The 22,990-nt window shown below is 43.9% G+C and overlaps 1 protein-coding gene across 1 annotated transcript; it reads right to left on the bottom strand.

Annotated features, from left to right (window-relative positions):
- Positions 1–3,036: 3,036 nt before the first annotated feature.
- Positions 3,037–18,638, bottom strand: APOL6 (apolipoprotein L6). Its single transcript, XM_030815667.1, has 4 exons — positions 18,474–18,638; positions 13,873–13,981; positions 7,898–7,994; positions 3,037–5,752 (listed from the first exon to the last, which is right to left on the bottom strand). Exons 2-4 carry the CDS (start codon positions 13,925–13,927, stop codon positions 4,873–4,875), a joined length of 1,032 nt encoding a protein of 343 aa, XP_030671527.1. The 5' UTR covers positions 13,928–13,981; positions 18,474–18,638; the 3' UTR covers positions 3,037–4,872.
- Between the last annotated feature and the right edge of the window lie 4,352 nt (positions 18,639–22,990).

Raw genomic sequence — 22,990 nt, forward strand, 5'->3', positions numbered from 1 at the left:
TTTTACCTTGTTTTATACATAACCTTTTAATAAGCTTTGAATTAGACAAAACTTGTTCACCTTTTTTTAAAAAAAGGACACACTTTTTATTAAGCAAGAATGTTTTCCTTCCAGATATATTTATTGGAAAATACCCAAATAATAAATTATCTATTATTTAATTTAATATGACTTTATATTCTAAATTATGTCCAGTTGGTCTATAAGTATTTATCCCATTACATTTACCTAGTTATTTTATTTTAATTGTTTACCTAGATTATTTATAAAAACTGTGATAGTCATGATTTAAAGTTATGAAACTTCCATTGCAAAATTACAACTGAGACAGTGAAAAACGATTCGACCTAACTGATTCCACCTTGCTGTTAACTTTCAAGCTGTCCTTGTTCATTCCTGGGCCGAATGACCTTTGGCCAAATGACCTTTGGCCGAATGACCTTTGGAAGGAGCCTAGTTTAAGTTCAGCTTTGAAACAATGACAGTAGCAATCCTTTCCCAAAACAAACCTCCTTATTGCCTGTGGACTAAACTGCCTAAAGCCACAGGATTAGAAGTTATGGTAATCTTACTAAATTCAAGATGCAGCTATTTTCATTAAACCCATATCAATGTCTTATTTATTAAAAATTACACAAGCAAAGATCATTCTGTTTTGGGCTGGGTTTATAGTTTTGTAACCCCTGTGCCAAATTTTGACATCTATGGTATTTGGCAGGGATAAGAATAAAACTGTTTGATTAATATAATGCAAACAAAAATGTATGCTGGCAATTCTGAAGACATTTCTAATATTACTTTACCCATAATTTTAAAGCTACCTTATTTATTAAAGATTTTACTTAAGTTACATAAACTTGAAAAAGCATTTGACTAGCCTTTTCTTTTTTAGTATCTGATTTAAGCACTTTTATTTTTCTTTAAGCCAAGTAGAGCTCTTTTATATATTTTTAGCACTAAAACATTGTGTACCCAACACATACAAACATATAAAGACATATTAGGCATGCCAATAGAAGTACATTTTATAGATTTATAATGCCACCCCCCCCTTTTTTTTTCCTATCTTAGACTTTCAGATTCTTGATAACCTGTTTTACAACCCTAGGCAGTTGTCAACTAAATAGCCTTAAATTTTTGCACATTAAAGGAAACAACCCAGGTGAAAATCAAATAGCAAAATTTACATGATAAGGTACAGAGAGAAAAAGTCTGGTGGTGTTAGAGGGAGATGCTTTTATTTTTCTTTGAGCCATATTAAGCATAAAACTAAACTACATTCTTCCTTAACCCAAGAGTAGCCTCTGTTGCAATAGCTATTTTAGTCAAAAAATCCGGTGAAAACAGAATTCAGTCAACTGAGAAGTAAAAGGAAAAAAAAAAAAACTTTTGCTACAAAAAAAAGACAAGGTCTTAGGAGAGAGAAACAAACAAGAAACAAAAACACGAAGGCCTTTCAAATGCAAACATGCACAAAACACACATCTTGGATCAGGGATTTTCTGGAGGGAGTCCTCTCAGACCTCAGCAAATTGTCCTATTGGTTTGAGCCATAAAGTTAGCTCATGCTGGTACCAAGCACCGATAGATTTGTCGAGGGTCAGGGGCATCTCCACCCAGAATCCATTTATGGTTTCCAAAATGTGAACCCAGAAAATCTGAGATAGGTCTCAGTTAATTTAGAAAGTTTATCTTGCCAAGGTTGAGGACATACCTGTGACACAGACTCAGGAAGTACTGATGACACGTGGCCAAGATGGTCGGGGCATAACTTGGTTTTATACATTTTTAGGGAGACATAAGACATTAATCAATACATGTAAGAAGAACATTGGTTCAGTGGGGAGAGAGCTTCCAGGTCACAGATAGGTGAGACACAAACGGTTGTATTCTTTTGAGTTTCCGATTAGCCTTTCCAAAGGAGGCAATCAGATATGTATCTATCTCAGTGAGCAGAGGGATAACTTTGAAGAGTAGGAGGTGGGTTTGCCCTAAGAAGTTTCCCTAAGCTTGAGTTTTCCTTAGAGATTCTTAGTCCCCAAGATATTTTCCTTTCACAGTTGACATCCCCAATGTGATAGTGTTTAGGGCTCAGAAAAAGATACCCTAAAATAGGGTGCTTTGGCATGCTGAGTGCTTTGAATAAAGGAGACTGAAGGGCCTCAGAAATAAGAGAACAAAGGTCTGTCTCTGACCCACTGCTGCCCACTTCCCTTCCCTTCCAAAGCACAGGGAGGGATTTTCTTTGAAGTTCTCTTATTTGATTAAGGGAAGTTTCTCCAGAAGGAAGGCAATTGTCCTGGACACCCATTCCTGGAATCTACATCAATCAGAGAAGATTAACTCATATTGCAGGACAGGAGAATAATTAAAAGTTGCTCAAGACACCACACCTAGATAGGCTTTTTGCTTATTCTTTCAACTATAGTTATGTGTCCAATAACAATGTTTCAGTCAACTGCATATACAACCATGGTTTGATAAGATTATAGTGGACTTGAAAAATTCCTATTGCCTAATATACTGAAGGAAGAAAATGTTTTAATATGCATTTTGTGTACCCTAAGTGTGCTGTGTTTATAAAGCCTACGGTAGTATACCGTAATGTCCTAGGCCTTCACATTCACTCCACTCGCTGACTCATCTGAAGCAACTCTCAGCCCTGCAAGCTCCATTCATAGTAAGTGCCCTGTACAGAAGAGCCAATTCTTATCTTTTATGCCATATTTTTACTTTCTTTTTTCTCTGTTTACATATGTTTAGATACACAAATATTTCCCATTGTGCTGCAATTGCCTATAGTATTCAGTAGTCACGTGCTGTACAGGTGCGTAGCCTGGGAGCAATAGGATCTCCCATACAGCCTAGGTATGCAGTAGGCTATGCCATGGAAGTTTTGTATAAGTACACTCTGTGATAATCACACCACAATGCAATTGCCTAATGACACATTTATCAGAATGTATCCCTGTCACCAAGAGATACATGACTGTATTCTTCTTCTTCTTTTATTTATTTATTTATTTTTTTGAGATGGAGTCTCGTTCTGTCACCCAGACTGGAGTGCAGTGGCACGATCTTGGCTCACTGCAACCTTTACAGCCTGGGTTCAAGCGATTCTCCTGCCTCAGCCTCCTGAGTAGGTGAGATTACAAGTACCCTGCCACTACATCTGGCTAATTTTTGTATTTATAGTAGAGACAGGGTTTTGCCATGTTGGCCAGGCTGTTCTCAAACTCCTAACCTCAGGTGATCCATCTTTATTAGTGTAATTACACTTTATCAGTGTAATAAGGCAAACTTTGCTCACCACACACGTCCTCCCCCTACCCCCTCCCACAGCCTGTGTCACTACCTCCCCATCAGAGGCCTCACTTCCTGTAGCTTGGGGTGCTATTTAAGCTTCCGCTCTCTGGCCCACATTAAAAAATGTATATGCCTTTTCTCCTGTTAATCTGTCTATTGTCAGCTTGTTTTATAGATTCAAATTCTTACACCTTCAAGGTCTAGAAAGGAAGTTCCTTCTACCCCCTCCAATAGTTTAAAGAAGTGGAGCCTTTTGGTAGGTAATAGAGTCATGAGGTCCCTGCCTTTAGGCATAGAATTAGTGCCTTTATAAAAGAGGCCCAGGGGGGCTTGTTTGCCCCTTCTGCCATGTGAGAACACAGCAAGACAGTGCCATCTGTGAAGCAGAGAGTGAGCCTTCATGAGATGTGGAATCTGCTGGTGCCTTGATTTTAGACTTCCCAGCCTCCAGAACTGTGGATCTCTGGATACATCTCTGTTGTTTGTAAATTACCCAGTCTAAGGTATTTTGTTATAGCAGCACAAACAGACTAAGACACTTGGTGAGTGACATAACCTGCCTGGCTTAGCCATCTTCAGTTGCTATAACAAAATAGTAACAAACTACTATAGATTGAGTTGCTTACACCACAGAAATTTATTGTTTCACAGTTCTAGAGGCTGGAAGTCCCAGACTGACTGACTCATTCAGTTCCTGGTGAGGGCTCTCTTCATCTGCCTTGCAGACGGCTGCCTTCTTGCTGCATCTGCAAACAGCCTTCCATCAGTGCAGGTGTGCAGCAGGGGTGGGGAGGCCCTCTTGTATTTCCTCCTCCTCTTATAAGAAAGTCAATTCCATCGGGTTAGGACCTCACCCTATGGCCTCATTCAACCCTAATTACCTCCCAAAGGGTCCATCTCTAAATACAGCCACATTTTGGTTTAGGACTTCAACATATGAATTTGGAAGAGGAGACAATTTAGTTCCTAACTCCCCCTGTGGCTCAGTGACCTCTTTGTTAAAACTGGGAAGACCCGGCTAGGCAGGGTAGCTCATGCTTGTAATCCCAGCACTTTGGGAGGCCAAGGTGGGTGGATCATTCGAGATCAGGAATTCGAGACCAGCCTGACCAAAATGGTGAAACCCTGTCTCTACTAAAAATACCAAAATTAGCTGGGTGTGGTGGTGCGTGCCTGCAATCCCAGCTACTTGGGAGGCTGAGGCAGGAGACTTGCTTGCACTCAGGAGGCAGAGGTTGCAGTGAGCCGAAATTACGCCACTGCACTCCAGCCTGGGCAACAGAGACCCTGTCTCAAAACAAACAAACAAACAAACAAACAAACAAACAGGGAAGACCCTTTTCCCAGCACATAGGCCTTAAGGAGCATTGAAGGAGAAACAGAAGGCATGCCCAGGTCTGTCCAGGACAGGCACCCTCATCTCCAAGATGTACTTGGTATTATTTGGACCTCCAAGGCCATTGTATGCCATGTCCTGAGGAACATTCATGTAAACCATACATACGCACAGACATACAGACACACACACAGCCACACCCACATCCACACATGCTCCCTTAACCCCTTTCAGTAAGCCTTGACCTTCCCCACCCCTCCGGCCCTTGACCTCACTTTCTGCTGCAAGCTCTCGTAACGCTGGGTGAATTCTGTGAGATTCCTCTCCAGCTCCGAGGCCTTGGCTCTCAACTCTTCCACAAACTTTGTCCTTGCTCCTTCCTCCAGGTGCTTCCATTCCTTTGAGAGAGAGGCCAAGTCATGGCCAAGGGAGAAGACGGACATCGCACCTTCCCATATGAGAGCTTTTTTGGTCATCGCCAGTGTTGTTCCCGCAAAGGCCTTTTGCACCTGCGCGCTGCTCCGGGAGGAGACTTGGCCAGTGGTCAGAAGACGCTTGGCATCATTGGCCAAGCGTGGGTTGGCTCTGAGTTTCTGAAATGCACGGATGTTTTCCTTGGTATACTTCGTGGTGTTTCCAACATTACTGATAACCTTTCCAGCATCTGTGACATGGTGTGCCTTATCTTCCTCATCCTCCCTGTCCTCTTGGTCATGGGTGGGCAGTATGTCTTCAGCCTGTGCTTGGGCTTTTTTATTTTTGTAGCGTTCCAACATACCACTCACGATGTGGGTGACGTCAGCTACTGTTGCAAAAACTTGACCAGCGGTGGAGAGAAGCAGGCTTCCTGCTCCTGTTACTGGGGCAAGGGCTAAACCCAGGAGGCTCATCACTCTAAAGGTGACAGCAGCAGAGTTGGCCACCATGTTAGTTATGGTGAATTTCTTGTGGGTTTTGTCAATATCGTCTGCGAGGGCACAGAGCTTGTCAATGGTCCCTTTTAGATCTTCTTTCAATATGGGAAAGTCTCTCAAAAATGTTTTTTCTTCGGGGGACAGATCTCCGTCTTGTAGCTCCACGTCTTCACACAGAGGAGCGTCATCCTCATCCCTGAGGAGAAATGAAATAAGGATTTTGCTTCAGCTTCCCAGATGGGAAAACCGATGTGGCTCTTGGATATTCTTGCCACTCTCAGCTTCGAATCCTCCCTGTACCTCCCTACAAAATCCCCTGAAAAGTCCTAGAGCATTGTAGAATAGTTCAGCCTTCGCTGAAAACTACTGGTTCCATAGAGAAAAGAAACACATAAGAGGGGCATGTGGAAGGACAAATGTGAATCACCCCAGCCTTGGCCAAGGAATGGGGAAGGAAAATTAAGTCCTGAGGTATGTTTTCAGCCTTGTTCAGAGAAAGCACAGCACTGCTGCAGAGGAGGGGCAGTGGGGAAATGTTAAAACCCCACTCAAAATAAAGAACTTGGGAACAATGGCGGGAGAGTTCTGGGAAAAGTAGGAGAAAAAGAAGACAAGGTGGTGGGCAGGGGATGAGAGTCCCAGATGTGTAGAAGTGAGTAGGAGGGTGGAGGGCGCCATACTGCATCATACATCCTCCACTCTGATGACCCTGAATCTGGTTACTCTGGGGTGTGTCTTTGCTTCTCTCAGGAGTTGCACATTGAGAGCTGAGATAAATTATTATTCATGTCCTGAATGCTCTCCTTGCTCTTGGTCAGCTTTACTTGACCCTTCGAGCAGATGGGATTGGTCCTTCATGGAAGAAGTTTGGGACAAAGAGACCCAGGCCCCTCTTCCTCCAACATTTTACAGGACAAAGTACGAAGGGATCTTTGCCAGGCCAGTTGGCTTTGACCTTCAAGGGGAGAGCTGCATCAGGGTGAGAGCAAAGCCTACTGCTTGGGGCATTTTCTCATGCAAGGTGCCATTTGTGCATTTCCTTCAGGGCGAGCTGAGGTGGCCTGGTGATAACAGATGCCCTGGCCCAAAGGAGAACATCAGAGCTGGAGGGACCCCTGGAGAGGATCTGGGCCATCTCCTTTATGATTCAGTGGGGGGCTTCAAGCCCAGAGAGAAAAGAGGACACTCCCAAAGGAACAGGCAAGGTAAAGATGGAGCTATGGGTGGGCTCTAAGTCCTAAACTTGGTGCTTTCTGCCCTTCCTTTCACTTGTCAGTTGATGTCAGGGCCTCCTTATTGAAGTATATGTATGTCCATAAATGTATTTATCTTTAAATCTCTCTTTCCACACACACACGCATACAGTTCCTCAGTGGGAAAGATTAGAAACTAAATATACCATCGAGCATATGTTTTAAGTGTTAATGAATTAATAAATTTAGGCCCAATTATCCATTAATCCACAGATGTAAATCAGTTAACAGAGCAGAAGGTCACCAGGGCTTGCAACGGGAAAAGGGTGGGATGAAGGCAAGCGGGGTGGCCCTGATGAAGAACCCCAGACATAAAAGATGCCATAGGTTAGCCCACCCTGATCTCTGTGTTTCCTCAAGGTATTCTAGACAAAAAGAAACAGCAAATAGATATGTAGCTGCAAAGATCAACAATGCCACTGCATATGAACTGTAAAGTTTTGGTTTTAGCATGGTTGATAACTAACAGAAGCTTGACTTCATGTGTTTCTTAATTAAACCAAGCATCTCACATGTGAACACCTCTGCTCCAGTAAATCCTGCATCAGCTGGTGATGCCTACTGGCATTGGATAACATTTCAGTCCAGTTCCATGACATACTACACAAAGAGTTTGCCTAATTCACTCAGCAAATATTTGTTACTTGCACACATTGTGCAGGAGGCTGGTGGTGCTACGTCTGCTGATTTACAGATAACTGGGCTTAAATTCATTAATTTGTTAACACCAGATGGCTTCCTTCCTTGATGGTATATGAGCTGAAGAAATGGAGTTCCTGTCTTCAAGAGAGTTACAGAGATGAGGCCCCAGAGTGGAGCAATTTCTGTCTTTGGAGTCCTATTGCCCAATGCCATGCGCCTGACTTAATCTTGACTTGCTCTCCAAAATATTTACTTTAGCCCCGTGAAGTATTTTTTTCCCTAGGGGAACAGATTTTCATATGTGTAATGGAGACCAGTGGGAAGATAGGGCCCACTTCACAGCTAATCCTATCAGAGCACATGTATTCCTTATCGTGAGGATTCCTTATTGTGCAGCATTTCAACAGAACCAGCCCTCTCCCTGCGGACTACGCCCTTTGGGTTACCTTTGCAAACCAACACCAGCCTCACTTTCTTCCTCTGCCTGGTTGTCCATCAGCCTCTGTGGCACCAAATCTGTGTCCCCAGGAGTCAAATGATTTTCTGGTCAGGAATGTAGAAAAACAACGTTACTGCACATATGATGAAACCTTATGAAATTCAGGTGTGGAGGGATTTTGGATTATGTGGTATCAAAATAACAACCATATAGCATACTAAATATTTGCAAACTATTATTTTAAAACTGTATGTTGAGATGTAGCTTACATACAATAAATGCATGCAGTGAAATAGTTCAATACATTTTTACCTCTATATTGGAGGGTAGCAGTATACACCACCCCAAAATATGCCACTTTGGCATAAGGATTATTTTGAGCCAAAGGTAATTGAGAAGAAGTGGGTACAAGAAAAGTTCTCCACCCTCCCTCTATTTGCCTAAAAGCAAGACATAAATTGACAAAGGTAAAGCTGTCCCTATCTCCTCATTAACAAGAAGGATAAAGTTTGATCACCAAAGATGACATTGACTTGCCTTCCCACAAGTTATTCCTGCTGAAGACTCAAAACCCTTTTCCGTTGTCTTGCTACTTCTCTAAAAATGTACTGTTCATTGTTGGAGGTGTATTGAAGCTGGAATTCAAAGCTACCTCTCTGAGAATTATTTAATCCCTGGATCTCTCCCATGTCCTTATGAAATAGCCCATGTTAATACGCTTCTGCCTGGTTTTCTCTCGTTAATCTGTCTTGGGTTACAGGAGGCTGTTCCAGCTAAGAACTTATGAGGGTTGAGAAAAAAATTACTTTTCCTCCCATACATAGCCAAGGGCTGGTAACAACTCAAATATATCAATCAACAGAAGAATAAACAAACAAGTTATAGTTTTTTTATGTAGTTAAATACTACATAGCAATAACAAATTTTAAAACTACTGATACCCAGACAACATGGAATAATTTCACAGACATTATTATTGAGTGAAAGAAATCAAACAAATGGCTCCATTTATAGGAAACTCAATAATATGCAAATGAATTGGTTGTAGAAGTCAGAATCATGGTTTCTTCTCGGGTGGGGTGATTACTGACTGGGAGGAGGAAGTACAAGGAAATCTCCTTTTCCCCATCTTGACCTGGGTGAGCGATTCCTTAGATGGATATTATAAGAGAGGAAAAAATAATTTTCCCTCTACCTTTCTAAGTTCTCAGCTAGGACCCTTGTAACCCAAGACAGATTAATAAGAGAAAAACAAACAGAAGTGGATTAATATGTACCTCTTAAGTGTATGTAGGAGACACCAGGGAATAAATAATTCTCAAAGGAGTGGCTTAGAACTCCCTGCTTATATAGCCACCTTCAACAAAGAAGTATACAATTTTAGAGAAGTGACAAGATGAAGAAAAAAGACTTTGCATCTTGAGGGCCACCAAACTGTGGGTAGACAAATAAATAGGAAACGAAGGATAGAAAGAGACTACTCAGTAAAGTTTGTTATGCAGCTTCCTCTGGTACCATCTCCAGGCCCATAAGGGTCTAAAGTTCTCAGTGGTTAACCTTTATTCTCCTTGATAGAAAGGCCTTTGCAAATTTAGATCTTGCTTTTAGGCAAATAGAAGACAGAGAGCCTTCCTGCATCTGCTGCTTCTTAATTGCCTTCACCTCAAGAATCCCTATGCCAAAGAGGCATATCTGGGGGTAGCATATTCTGTTCTCTCACAGTTATTATAACCACATGGACTGTAATGATTAAAGGATCATTTTCACCAAACAAAGCAGTAATTTACAAGGCCCCTTTGTACAAATTGTATTCCCAAGAACATAATATGTTGCGATATTGTGATTTATAAGTATAATTATATATAGATATATAATTACATATACCTGTGTATATATATATGTGTGTATATGTGTGTGTATGTGTGTGTGTATATGTATATATATATGTGTATATATGTATATATGTGTATATGTATATATATATGTGTATATATATGTGTATATATATACACATATATATATAGTTCTCATCCCCATTTCTGGCACAGGGCTCCTAAAACCCTTGGAATTTCCTGAGCAATGAGAGCAATAAAGGTGAAAAGAGCACCTTTTCTTAACCATAACCGACCCCTTTTAGCCACATCCGAGTTTATGTTAATGAGGTGACTTTAAAAAGCCTCCAAGGATGGGGGGCTGGTTGTCTGGGGAAACAACCATGTGATTTGAGGGTTGGAATATTCAGCCCTACCCCTTGAGTTCCAGGAGAGGAGAGAGACTGGAGATTGAGTTAACCACCAATGGCCTGTGGTTTCTTTAATCAATCACGCCTGTGTAAGGAAGCCTCCATAGAAACCCAAAAGGACAGGGTTCAGAGAGCTTCTGGGTTGGTGAACACATGGAGGTACCTGGAGGGTGGTGTGCCCAGAGAGGGCATGGGAACTCCATGTCTCTTCCCCCATATCTTGCCCTGTGCATCAATTCCACCTGGCCATTCTTGAGTTCGATCCTTTATAATAAACTGGTCATTGTAAATAAATGTCTCCCTGAGTTTTGCAAGCTGTTCTAGCAAATTATTGAAACTGAGGAGGGGGTTGTGGAAATCTTCCATGTGTCACCAAGTTGGACAAAAGTTGTGGGTAACCTGGGGACCCACCCCTTACAACTGGTGTCTGAAGTAGGGGCAGTCTTATGGGACTGAGCCCCTAATTCACAGGATCTGATAGTATCTCCAAGGAGATAGTGTCAGAATTGAGTTAAACTGTAGGATACCAAGTTTGTTCTCATAAAGAAGTGGAGAATTTCTTGGTGTAGGGAAAAAAACTCACATATTTTGGTGACCAGAAGAAGGTAAATTGGTGTGAGTATTGAGGGTAGTAGTAGAGTTCAGCCTCCTTCCTTCGCCTCTCTCGCACACGCCCTCTTGCCCTTCTGCCTTCTGCCTTCTGCCATGGGATAACACAGCAAGAAGGTCCTTGCCACGTATCTCAAAATAATAAGAGCTATCTATGACAAACCCACAGCCAATATCATACTGAATGGGCAAAAACTGGAAGCATTCCCTTTGAAAACTGGCACAAGACGGGGATGCCCTCTCTCACCACTTCTATTCAACATAGTGTTGGAAGTTCTGCCCAGGGCAATCAGGCTGGAGAAGGAAATAAAGGGTATTCAATTAGGAAAAGAGGAAGTCAAATTGTTCCTGTTTGCAGATGACATGATTGTATATCTAGAAATCCCCATCGTCTCAGCCCCAAATCTCCTTAAGATGATAGGCAACTTCAGCAAAGTCTCAGGATACAAAATCAATGTGCAAAAATCACGAGCATTCTTATACACCAATAACAGACAAACAGAGAGCCAAATCATGAGTGAACTCCCATTCACAATTGCTTCAAAGAGAATAAAATACCTAGGAATCCAACTTACAAGGGACCTGAAGGACCTCTTCAAGGAGAACTGCAAACCACTGCTCAAGGAAATAAAAGAGGATACAAACAAATGGAAGAACATTCCATGCTCATGGGTAGGAAGAATCAATATCGTGAAAATGGCCATACTGCCCAAGGTAATTTATAGATTCAATGCTATCCCCATCAAGCTACCAATGACTTTCTTCACAAAATTGGAAAAAACTACTTTAAAGTTCATATGGAACCAAAAAAGAGCCTGCATTGCCAAGTCAATCCTAAGCCAAAAGAACAAAGCTGGAGGCATCACGCTACCTGACTTCAAACTATACTACAAGGCTACAGTAACCAAAACAGCATGGTACTGGTACCAAAACAGAGATGTAAACCAATGGAATAGAACAGAGCCCTCAGAAATAATGCTGCATATCTACAGCTATCTGATCTTTGACAAATCTGACAAAAACAATAAATGGGGAAACGATTCCCTATTTAATAAATGGTGCTTGGAAAACTGGCTAGCCATATGCAGAAAGCTGAAACTGGATCCCTTCCTTACACCTTATACAAAAATTAATTCAAGACGGATTAAAGACTTAAATGTTAGACCTAAAACCATAAAAACCCTAGAAGAAAACCTAGGCAATACCATTCAGCACATAGGCATGGGCAAGGACTTCATGTCTAAAACACCAAAAGCAATGGCAACAAAAGCCAAAATTGACAAATGGGATCTCATTAAACTAAAGAGCTTCTGCACAGCAAAAGAAACTACCATCAGAGTGAACAGGCAACCTACAGAATGGGAGAAAATTTTTGCAATTTACTCATCTGACAAAGGGCTAATATCCAGAATCTACAATGAACTCAAACAAATTTACAAGAAAAAAACAACCCCATCAAAAAGTGGGCGAAGGATATGAACAGACACTTCTCAAAAGAAGACATTTATGCAGCCAAAAGACACATGAAAAAATGCTCATCATCACTGGCCATCAGAGAAATGCAAATCAAAACCACAATGAGATACCATCTCACACCAGTTAGAATGGTGATCATTAAAAGGTCAGGAAACAACAGGTGCTGGAGAGGATGTGGAGAAATAGGAACACTTTTACACTGTTGGTGGGACTGTAAACTAGTTCAACCATTGTGGAAGTCAGTGTGGTGATTCCTCAGGGATCTAGAACTAGAAATACTATTTGACCCAGCCATCCCATTACTGGGTATATACCCAAAGGATTATAAAACATGCTGCTATAAAAACACACGCACACGTATGTTTATTGCGGCACTATTCACAATAGCAAAGACTTGGAACCAAGCCAAATGTCCAACAACGCTAGACTGGATTAAGAAAATGTGGTACATATACACCATGGAATACTATGCAGCCATAAAAAATGATGAGTTCATGTCCTTTGTAGGGACATGGATGAAGCTGGAAACCATCATTCTCAGCAAACTATCACAAGGACAAAAAACCAAATACCGCGTGTTCTCACTCCTAGGTGGGAAGTGAACAATGAGAACACATGGACACAGGAAGGGGAACATCACACACCAGGGACTGTTGTGGGGTGCGGGGAGGGGGGAGGGGGGAGGGACAGCATTAGGAGATATTCCTAATGTTAAATGACGAGTTAATGGGTGCAGCAAACCAACATGGCACATGTATACATATGTAACTAATCTGCACGTTGTGCACATGTACTCTAAAACTTAAAGTCTAATAAAAAAAAAAAAAGAAGGTCCTTGCCAGATGCTGGCACCCTGATATTGAACTTCCCAGCCTCCAGAACTGTGAGAAAAAAATTTCTTTTCTTTATAAGTTCCCCAGTTTGTGGTATTCTGTTATAGCAGCACAAAATAGACTAAGACAGAACAAAAGAGTCACCCAGTCCTTCTATCTAGAAGGGTTTTAGGAGCTCTATGTTGGTAGGGGTGATGACAGCAGCTAGATTTGCAGAAATCCACAGGTTTCACCAGCGCATGTGGGAGGTGAGAGAGTAGAGTCAAGGATAACATCATGTTTTGGGCCTTGAACAACTGTTACAATGAAGATCCCATTTACTGAGATGGGAGGGGGTGAAGGTGTTTTTGGCAGGATGTGTGTTCGTCGTGGGGTGTGACAGAGTTCAGTGTGGGGTGGGTTAAGTTTGAGAAACCTGTTAGACAGCCAAGTGATGCTGAGTCTGTTGCTGGCTGGAGATCAAATTTGGGAGCCATCAGTGCAGAAAGTAGTTGAAATCATGACTTGGATGAGAACCCCAGGATAAGATTAACAGTAGAGACAAAGTGCAGTCCAAGAACTGGGCCCTGAGCACTCCAACAGTGGGAGCTGAGGAAGGAGAGGAGGAAGAACAAGAGATGGAACACAGGAGCAGCTGGTGAAACACACAGAGAACTAACAGAGAATGGCATTTTGGAATCCAGGGTGAAACATTTGAGTATGATTGACAGTCTTTGTGTCTCCTTGTATTTTTCAACATTCTGATTCTTGCTTTCCATCTTTATCTTACAAAGATTCTGCTTTACCTGCCAGTGACAATGGCTAGAATGGAAGAAAACATACCTTGGCAGGTTGGAGATGTCTTTGTTTTTGAGATGTCCAAACGTGTGTCTCTCATCCTCTTTATATTCAAAATGACACGTATTCTGGCTGGGAAGAGATGCAGTACTACCTTTATAGAGGAGAAAATAGGCCTCCTCATTAGTATGGATCCAAAGCCCCTTTCTATCACTTACCTGTTCTGGGGTTTCGAGACATTCAAGACACCACTATATGTTTCCCTTCTCAGAAAAGAGAAATAGTTTGAGATAATAAGATATAACTTATAGATAAGTAAAATAGCCAGTAAAATGCCTTGCTCAATAAATGTTCAGGAGCAGCTAGTTTCTGCATTTTTCATAATTATAAAAAGGATAAAAACAGTGTCTTACAAGGAAAGGACCCTCAGATTGGCTCAGAAAGCAAACCCCAACTACATTATACGTGTCTTACAGGAGATACAACTGAAACAGTGACTCAAAAAAAGTTGGAACTAAAAGGTTGGGCAAAATCATAAAGGCAAGGGAAGTGTCTGTGGCTGTGAGGGATCCTTGTGGATGAAACTGTTCTGTGTCTTGACTGGTGGTAGTCACACACACCCACATGTGAGAAAATTGCAGTAAACTAAACTTGGGAAAAAACTCAGTAATGGGTCCATGGGATCTCTGTGTATTATTTATTATAACTGCATTTAAATCTATAATTATTTCAAAATAGAAACTTTTTTAAAGTGGCAGGCAAATACAAAAAAAAGAAGTATTGTAAAATTATTGGTAGTAAAAGAAAAAAACACCTAGATTTCCACTTAAAGTGGACTGATTTAATAAACTATGGCTTATCAAACAATGATCTCCTATGTAGACATTAAACCAAAGGAGGCAAATCCACATGAACAGATGTGGAAGGATCTCCCATATGCATTGGTAAATTAAAAGGCAGGGTCCATTTGTCATTTGTACACATAAAAGATATATGTGACTGTATAGACAAGCATCTATGATCTATGCCAGATGCGGTGGTTTATGCTTTTTTTTTTTTTTTTTTTTTTGAGACAGAGTCTTGTGCTGTCACCTAGGCTAGAGTGCAGTGGCGCTATCTCAGGTCACTATAACCTCCACCTCCTGCGTTCAAGCGATTCTCCTGCCCTCAGCCTCCCGAGTAGCTGGGATTACAGGCATCTGCCACCATGCTCAGCTAATTTTTTTGTATTTTTAGTAGAGACGGGGTTTCACCATGTTGGCCAGGCTGGTTTCCAACTCCTGACCTCAAGTGATCCACCCACCTCGGCCTCCCAAAGTGCTAGGATTACAGGCGTGAGCCACCAAGCCTGGCCAGTTTATGCCTTTAATCCCAGTACTTTGAGAGGCTGAAGTGGAAGGAAAGCAGCCAGGCATGGTGGTTTGCATCTGTAATCCCAGCTACTCAGAAGGCTGAGGCAGGAGGATCACTTGAGCCCCGACGTTGGAGACCAGCCTGGGTAACACAGTGAGACTTTGCCTCAGAAAAATAAAATAAAATAAAATAAAAATAATAGCAGTAATCAGGATGAGATTAAGGGTGAGGAATCAGTGGAAGCTTGCTTTTCTCTAGGTCCCTTCATGCTTTTTGTATCAATATTTTTTGCCACGTGGCTGTCTGTGATACCTTAAGCAATTAAAAAAAACAGTTTTCCCATGAGGTGGGTTGAATAGTGTGCCCGGTCCCCTGCCAAATTCATGACTACTTGGAACCTTAGAATGTGACCTTATTTGGAAATAGGGTCTTTGTAGTTAAAATTAGTGAAGGATCTCCGGGTGAAATTATCCTGGATTTAGGGTGGCCCCAAAATCCATCACTGGTGTCATTATAAGAAGAGAAGGTGACAGAGAGAGACACAGCAAAGAAGGCTGCGTGCAGACAGAGGCAGAGATTAGAGTCGTGCTGTCAGAAGCCACCGAGGCTGCAAAAGGCACAGAGGGTCTCCCTGGAGCCTGCAGCGGAAGTGTGCCCTACTGGCACTGTGATTTTTGACTTCCAGCCTCCAGAACCATGAGACACTAAATGTCTGTTGTTTGAGGCCACCTGGTTTGTGGTGCTTTCTGACAGCAGCCCTAGTGAAACTAATATATTCCTTTGCATCTCTTCCCTACATTTGGTACTTGGTCCAGCGCTTACGGCAGAAATGCTATTTCCTAGATAAGCTTCTCCCTCAGCTCATCCTCCCTTCTCTCATCCTCTTCCCTTTCACTTCTAAAAAGTTAGAAAAAAAACATCCTCCCTCACACACTCTGAAGGGACAGAAATTCTTTAATTTTTTTTTTTTTTTTTTTGAGACAGAATTTTGCTCTTGTCGCCCAGGCTGGAGTACAATGGCGTGATCTCGGCTCACTGCAACCTCCACCTCCCAGATTCAAGCAATTCTCCTGCCTCAGCCTCCCGAGTAGCTGGGATTACAGGCACATACTAACACACCTGGCTAATTTTTGTATTTTTAGTAGAGATGGGGTTTCACCAGTTTGGCCAGGCTGGTCTTGAACTCCTGACCTCAGGTGATCCACCCACCTCTGGCTCCCAAAGTGCTGGGATTACAGGCATGAGCCACCATGCCCAGCCCGGGACACAAATTTTTATAGCCATTCATTTTCTAATTGTTTAAATGAATACAAGTTTATGGTTGAAAATGTAGAAATAAATTATAAAATCCACCTTATGCTCACCATATGGAAATAAAAACTAGTGACATTTTATTTTACAAACCAAAAATTTAGATGCGTGCTGTTCATGTAGTTTGTGTGAATTCTTGTCACTTAACATTGTATCTTAGTAGTTCCCCAGGCGATATACAGAAGCCATGTCGCATTTCATTATACGAATGTATCATTACACATTCAATAACTCACTGGTGAACCTTTGGGTTGTTTTCAGTTATTTTAAAATTTTGTATTTATAATTTTTGGTTAAAATCCTTATACAGACGTCTGTCTACATGTTTGGTTATTTCTTTGGGGTAGTCTATGAAAAAGAATGAATGTGTCAAAGATAAAAACATTCTCCCCTCTTTGGTATGTGAAGCTAGGTTTGGTTTAGGGAGCTTGGCACATTTAAGAGTTTACTTTCACCAGACATAATCTACCTGCTTTACACAGTGACCCAGTGAGATCGGTGCTAAGATTATGCCCATTTTACAGAGGTGCAAACTGAGACATAGGGAGGCCAGTGTCACACAGTAAGCAGGAAAGCCTGTGCGATTCCAGCCATGCAGAGTCTGGAGTAGTTAGTCCCAATCAGGGCGCATCTGCTCCTCAGGGACATTGCTAATATCTGGAGACATTTTTGATGGTCTCAACTGGAGAGGGTACTGCTGTTGGTATGTAGTGGGCAGAGGCCAGGGACGCTGCCAAGCATCCTACGATGCACAGGACGGCCCCCACAACCAGGGATCACCTGGTTAAACATGACAAGGGTGCTAGGGGTAAGAGACCCTGGTCTGGAACCCCACTTTTTAACCAGCGTCCGCCAATACCTCCCTCATTTTTTTACATTAGTCCTATGGGGTGCAGGGCAAAGGTAACAGCAGGAAACTCGTCTAAGCAGGTCCCATTCCCTCCCCTCTGACCTGCTCTTGGTGGTTGTGAGATGAGAGTTTTACTGGGAGAGGATTTGAGACATTATTTTCATTTGAAATCTTATAGGATATTTATGACAGTCTTTCCTTACCTGCCTTCCCCCACAAAACCAACTTCTTCAGATACACAATCTAAGTAAGAAAAATCTGCTTACTTTGAAAACACAGCTTCAAGATAATCTCCCTAAATTTTTTTTTTTTTTTTGAGACAGGGTCTCACTCTGTTGCCCAGGCTGGAGTGCAGTGGTGCGTCACTGCTCTCTGCATTCTTGACTTCCTGGGTTCAAGTGATCCTTCCATCTCAGCACCCCCCCCAAGTAGCTGGGACTACAGGTGAGCACCATCACACCCAGCTAATTTTTGATTTTTTGTAGAGACGGGGTCTCACTATGTTGCCCACACTGGTCTCAAACTCTTGGGCTCAAGCAATCCGCTTGCCTTAGCCTCCCAAAGTGCTGGGATTACAGGCATGAGCCACTGCGCCCGGCCTAGTCGCCCTAATATTTATCACAAACTCCCTCACCCTCTTCCCCAAACAACTTCACATAAACCTACAATCTAGAAAACTCTGTAGGTTGGCTTTGCAGTCTTTCTACACAATTCACCCAGCACCTTTTTTCTTGTGAGATGACGCCGCTAAACCAATCCTCTACTGAATTTCTAGGGAAACGCCGGTGGCTGATGTAATCACCTGCTTTCTAAGGGCCAGTTTCCCTCTGCCTAAGCCCTCGGATCCCCAGCAGTGGAGGGGCAAATGCAGCTTGGCTAGTCACATCGCATGCTTTATCATGTTTGAATTTAACCCTCAAATGGCTGTAAGGGAGGGAAACCTACCAGGATTAACACAGGAGAAGTTAATCCTCAGACTCTCCCCAAGCTCTGGCCGGCATCTGAACCGTGCTGCTGTGACGGCAGCTCTTTTTCCTGAGTCAGGTGCCTAAAGCCAACCCCCTAGGGGCTTTGTCCTTCAGGGACCAGAGCCGCAGCCTCCTCCTCCCCCGACTTCTGCCTGCCCTCTCACCTTCTCTCCACGGAGCTCTCCTTTGTGGCCTCGGGTCCCGAGGGAGAGGAAGATCCTGAACCTCTGTCCTTGCCTCTCCGAGTTCCCCTGGTCTGGCAGGGGGCTATGAGTGTCTGGGCTGGAGAAAGACGGATAGGAAGAGTAGGGTGGCTTTTGAACAGAAATGGATTGTGAAACTGGTTTCTGTTAAGCGCTGCAGAAATGAAAACGCAAAGGTCTCGGGCTTTTCCAGGAAATCATGGGCTCCAGCTGTCGTTTTCACTTTCCTTTTTGCCTGTTTCTCTAATTGGGTGCACAACAAGGTGAAAGAGCAGAATCAAAGTCAGAAGGCCTGAGTCTCTCGTCTCTGTCCTGGCTGTGTTATAGGATGGACCTATATGGGGTAATGAAAACAGCTCCTGTGGCTTAGAGCTATGGTGAGGAGCCCATGAGCAAGCGATGGGGCGCCTGTTGAACAGTGGATTCACAGTAGCTATCATCACTGATGGTTCTGCAACTGCTTTCCTCCACAGCATCTTACGTGATGCCAGTGTGGATAACAACCCTATGAGGTGCACAGCATTAAAGGGCTAATAACTCTGAAATGCAGAATCCTCTGAAAATGGAAACTTTATTTTATTTTTATTATTATTATTATTATTATTATTATTATTATTTGAGATGAAGTCTCTCTCTGTTGCCCAGGCTGGAGTGCAATGGTATGATCTCGGCTCACTGCAACCTCCGCCTCCTACATTCAAGCCATTCCCCTGTCTCAGCCTCCCTAGTAGCTGAGATTACAGGTACCTGCCACCACGCCCGGCTGAGTTTTGTATTTTTAGTAGAGATGGGGTTTTGCCATGTTGGCCAGGCTGGTCTCAAACTCCTGACCTCAAGTGATCCGCCTGCCTCGGCCTCCCAAAGTGCTGGGATTATAGGCGGGAGCCACCGCACCTGGCCTAAAAATGAAAACTTAAAAAATAATAATAATTTATTCAGTTAGTGGCAAAACCTGACCTGATCTGGCATGAATTCACTTACGGTTTTTATGTCTCCTGCTTAATTTGAATATTCACAGTCACTGCAGAAATACTAATATGTTTGACTGAGGAGGGCTGCTGGGGGTGGGTGGGTTACATAGTACGTGATACCTGCACCCCATTACCTTTCTAAAAATCCCCCAAATCAGGAACTCTGACATGCATCTGGCCTCAAGGATTGGAGATATAGGATTGTGATACTCTGTCTCCCACTTTAAGGAAGAGGAAACCCAGGCTTCTAGAAGTTGTGGGTTGTTTGTGAATCCACAGCTAAGAACCAGTTCTAGGCTCTGTGTCTGTAAGAATGAGCCCACAGTGTGGTTACAGGCTGAGATCTGTGGTCTCTCTAGCATTTGTGTCAAATTGTGATCAGAAGCCATGTGGTTTGTTTATATTTATATGCCCAGAAGTCCCCAGTCACCACCCCTAGCTGAGACCACATTGGAGGCTATTGCTTTGCAGAAGGTGTGTTCCACCTAGCCAGTCCTGGCTTTGCTGCGATAGAGGCCACCTCCTGTCCCTGGGCCCTAGGAGCAGGAATGAGGGGTTAAGGGCTGCTGAGCTGGGTCTTGTAGGGGCCTTTCCAACCGTGGCATCCCGGATGCCACAACCCACCCCTGCTCCTGGCCTCCCACACTTGGGGAACACGCTAAACACGGCCTGACGTTGAGGAGGACTTGGCTGCCTGGCTGGGGCCGCTGAGCCATCCCAGGCCTGCCTGTTGTTTTCCCTGGCAATGGACCCAGATGTTGTGGTCACTGCTCGGTCCTGGGAGTCTCAGGGGCCAGACCGGCCATTGGATGAGGGGCAGTGTTTACCACCAGGGCTCTTGTGAAACAATTGCCCCAAGAGATGCTGTGTGAGAAGAATGTTCTGTAGCCAAATGCAGGAAGTGCTGCTTATGTAAGGGGACAGAAAACATCCACCCTATAGCTCAGAGGAACAAAAGTAGGGAGTCGCTTAATTTCCCAGAGGCCACTTCCCTTCCCTCAAGGGACCCAAGACCTGCTGAAAAGAAACAAACTTGCCTGAAGGCCCCTTAGTCTCTTGTGATTTAAAACACACTCTCGGGCCGGGCGCGGTGGCTCAGGCCTGTAATCCCAGCACTTTGGGAGGCTGAGGCAGGTGGATCGCTTGAGGTCAGGAGTTCGAGGCCAGCCTGACCAACATGGTGAAACCCTGTCTCTACCAAAAATACAAAAATTAGCTATGTGTGGTGGCAGGCACCTGTAATCCCAGCTACTCAGGAGGCTGAGGCAGGAGAATCGCTTGAACCTGGGAGGCGGAGGTTGCAGTGAGTGGAGATTGTGCCACTGTACTCCAGCCTGTGTCTCAAAAAAAAAAAAAAAAAAATACAAACACACACATATACACGCACACACACACACTTTTGGGTAAAGTCTGTCATTTGGGGGTGAATGTTCAGGCAATTTAAGTTCAAATTTTCTATCAGGGCTTTTTATGTTTTCTTAAAAGTTTGCCTCCCATTGAGGCTGCAGTGAGCTGAGATCGCACCACTGCACTCCAGTCTGGGTGACAAAGCAAGACCCTGTCTCAAAAAAAAGAAAGAAAGAAAGAAAGAAATTTGCCTGCCTCTCTGAGATGGCACCTGGGGGCAGGAGCTTGTACTGGCCCACAAAGAGGGTCCTTTGTGACCCTCCCACCAGGCATTGCTGGCTCCTGGACACCTGGGTTCTGGTTTGCCTTGGCACCTCTCTCGAGGAGTTGCAGGTTTTCTGGGTTGCAGCCACAACCAACCCACTCTGGGCTCAGGCTGTCTGCCTCCCAGAGAGCTCACCATGCCTCGGCCCGGTGGCCCCTGGCACAGGCAGGGACCTGGGATGGGGGAAAGGCCTTGAAGCACACATTTTGACCCTGAGATTCTTGGATTCCAGAAATTTCTTCTCTTCTCTCTGGCTACAGCACTTAGGGAGAGTTTGAACCTAGGAGGCGGAGGTTGCCTAGAGTTTGAGCAAACGCTGCCCCGAGAGTGCAATTTGCCAAATGTAGCAAAAGTTCCATCGTGGCCTCCATTGCTTTGCCTGGAAGCAGTTTCAGGATCCTGGCAGCCCAGGCCAGAGCGAAGCAGGGAAGCAGCCATTACAAGGGGAGAGTGGAGCACTGAACTTGAACCCAGGACCTCCAAAAGGGCCAGGCCTGGCATAGCCACACCCTTGTTGCTTGGCCCACAGCAACTAAACCTCACCCACTTGCATCCCATCTCCTTCCCGGGGTTCTTGTGAGGAAGTTTTTTGTTTGTTTTTTGTTTTGTTTTGTTTTGTTTTTTTGAGACAGTCTCGCTCTGTCGCCCAGGCTGGACTGCAGTGGTACGATCTTGGCTCACTGCAAACTCCGCCTCCTAGGTTCAAGCAATTCTGCCTCAGTCTCCCAAGTAGCTGGGATTACAGGCATGCGCCACCACTCCTGGCTAATTTTCTATTTTTAGTAGAGATGGGGTTTCTCCATGTTGGTCAGGCTGGTCTTGAACTCCCAACCTCAGGTGATCTGCCCACCTCAGCCTCCCAAAGTGCTGGAATTACAGGCGTGAGCCACTGTGCCCAGCTGGTTAATCCTTTTAATAACTCTAAAAGGTCAGTCTACCATTGTCCTGTTTTACCGATGAGAGGAGTGAGGCTTGGAGAAGAAAAAGGTGCCCAAGACTAAACTTTCAGCAAATGTCGGAGCTGGGGCCTGAGCCCAGGCAGACGGGGTCCGAGGCCAGAATCCTGACCATTCTGCTCTGACGTCTCTAAGAGCCAAGGATTTAGAGTCAGAATTAATCAGTGTAAATTTTATGCAGTGTTCTCTGGTTCTCACCAAAGAGAGCAGGAAGCATCGCCCGAGAAGAAAGTGACCCAGAGACCAGGGGGACCTCAGTCCTCTCACCATTCTCATGGCGTCTGGGGCTGACTCTGGCCTCTGCAGAGCAGTGGACAAGAGGAGCGACTTTGTGATCAGGGTGTGACATGGCCTATTCACCAGAGCGAGGCCTGCATGCCAGCCAGGGCCCCAGGCACCGAGCCAACTGGGAAGGGAAACTCCCTCCCATGATGACATTCCCAGTTCCTCTTGAGCCCAGACAGTCTCCAGATGTTTTTTTCACTGAACACATTCCCAGAGAGCCTCGGAAACCCGGGGCAGTGCGGGGCTCGAGGCAGAGCACTGGCCCAGCATCGGGAGAGCAGGGCAGCCCTTTGGCTGCCCAAATGTACTGTGGATCCTGAGCAAATCCATTCTGCTCTGAGCCTGCGTCTTCCCATTTACAGTGGGTTGAAGAGTGACCCCAAAACGTGTTGTCCAAGTCCTCATCCCCCTCAACTGTGAATGTGAGTTTATTTGGAAACAGGGTCTTTGCTGATGTAATTAAGGATCTTGAGATGGAATCATCCCTGATTTAAGAACAAATCCAATGACAGTGTCCTTAAAAGAGACAGAAAAGGAGAGCGCACAGAGACACACAGGGAGGAGGGCCATGTGAAGATGGGGGCAGAGCCTGAA

This window comes from Nomascus leucogenys, chromosome 7b, assembly GCF_006542625.1.
Source record: "Nomascus leucogenys isolate Asia chromosome 7b, Asia_NLE_v1, whole genome shotgun sequence".
NCBI lineage: Eukaryota > Metazoa > Chordata > Mammalia > Primates > Hylobatidae > Nomascus > Nomascus leucogenys.

Coding starts and splice junctions, on each gene's coding strand:
- APOL6 (XM_030815667.1), bottom strand. CDS start 13,927: ATGAGAGACACACGTTTGGACATCTCAAAAACAAAGACATCTCCAACC. Junction 7,995..13,872: donor GACATCTCCAACCTGCCAAG/GTATGTTTTCTT, acceptor ATTCCTGACCAG/AAAATCATTTGACTCCTGGG. Junction 5,753..7,897: donor GCTGGTGTTGGTTTGCAAAG/GTAACCCAAAGG, acceptor ATTTCTCCTCAG/GGATGAGGATGACGCTCCTC.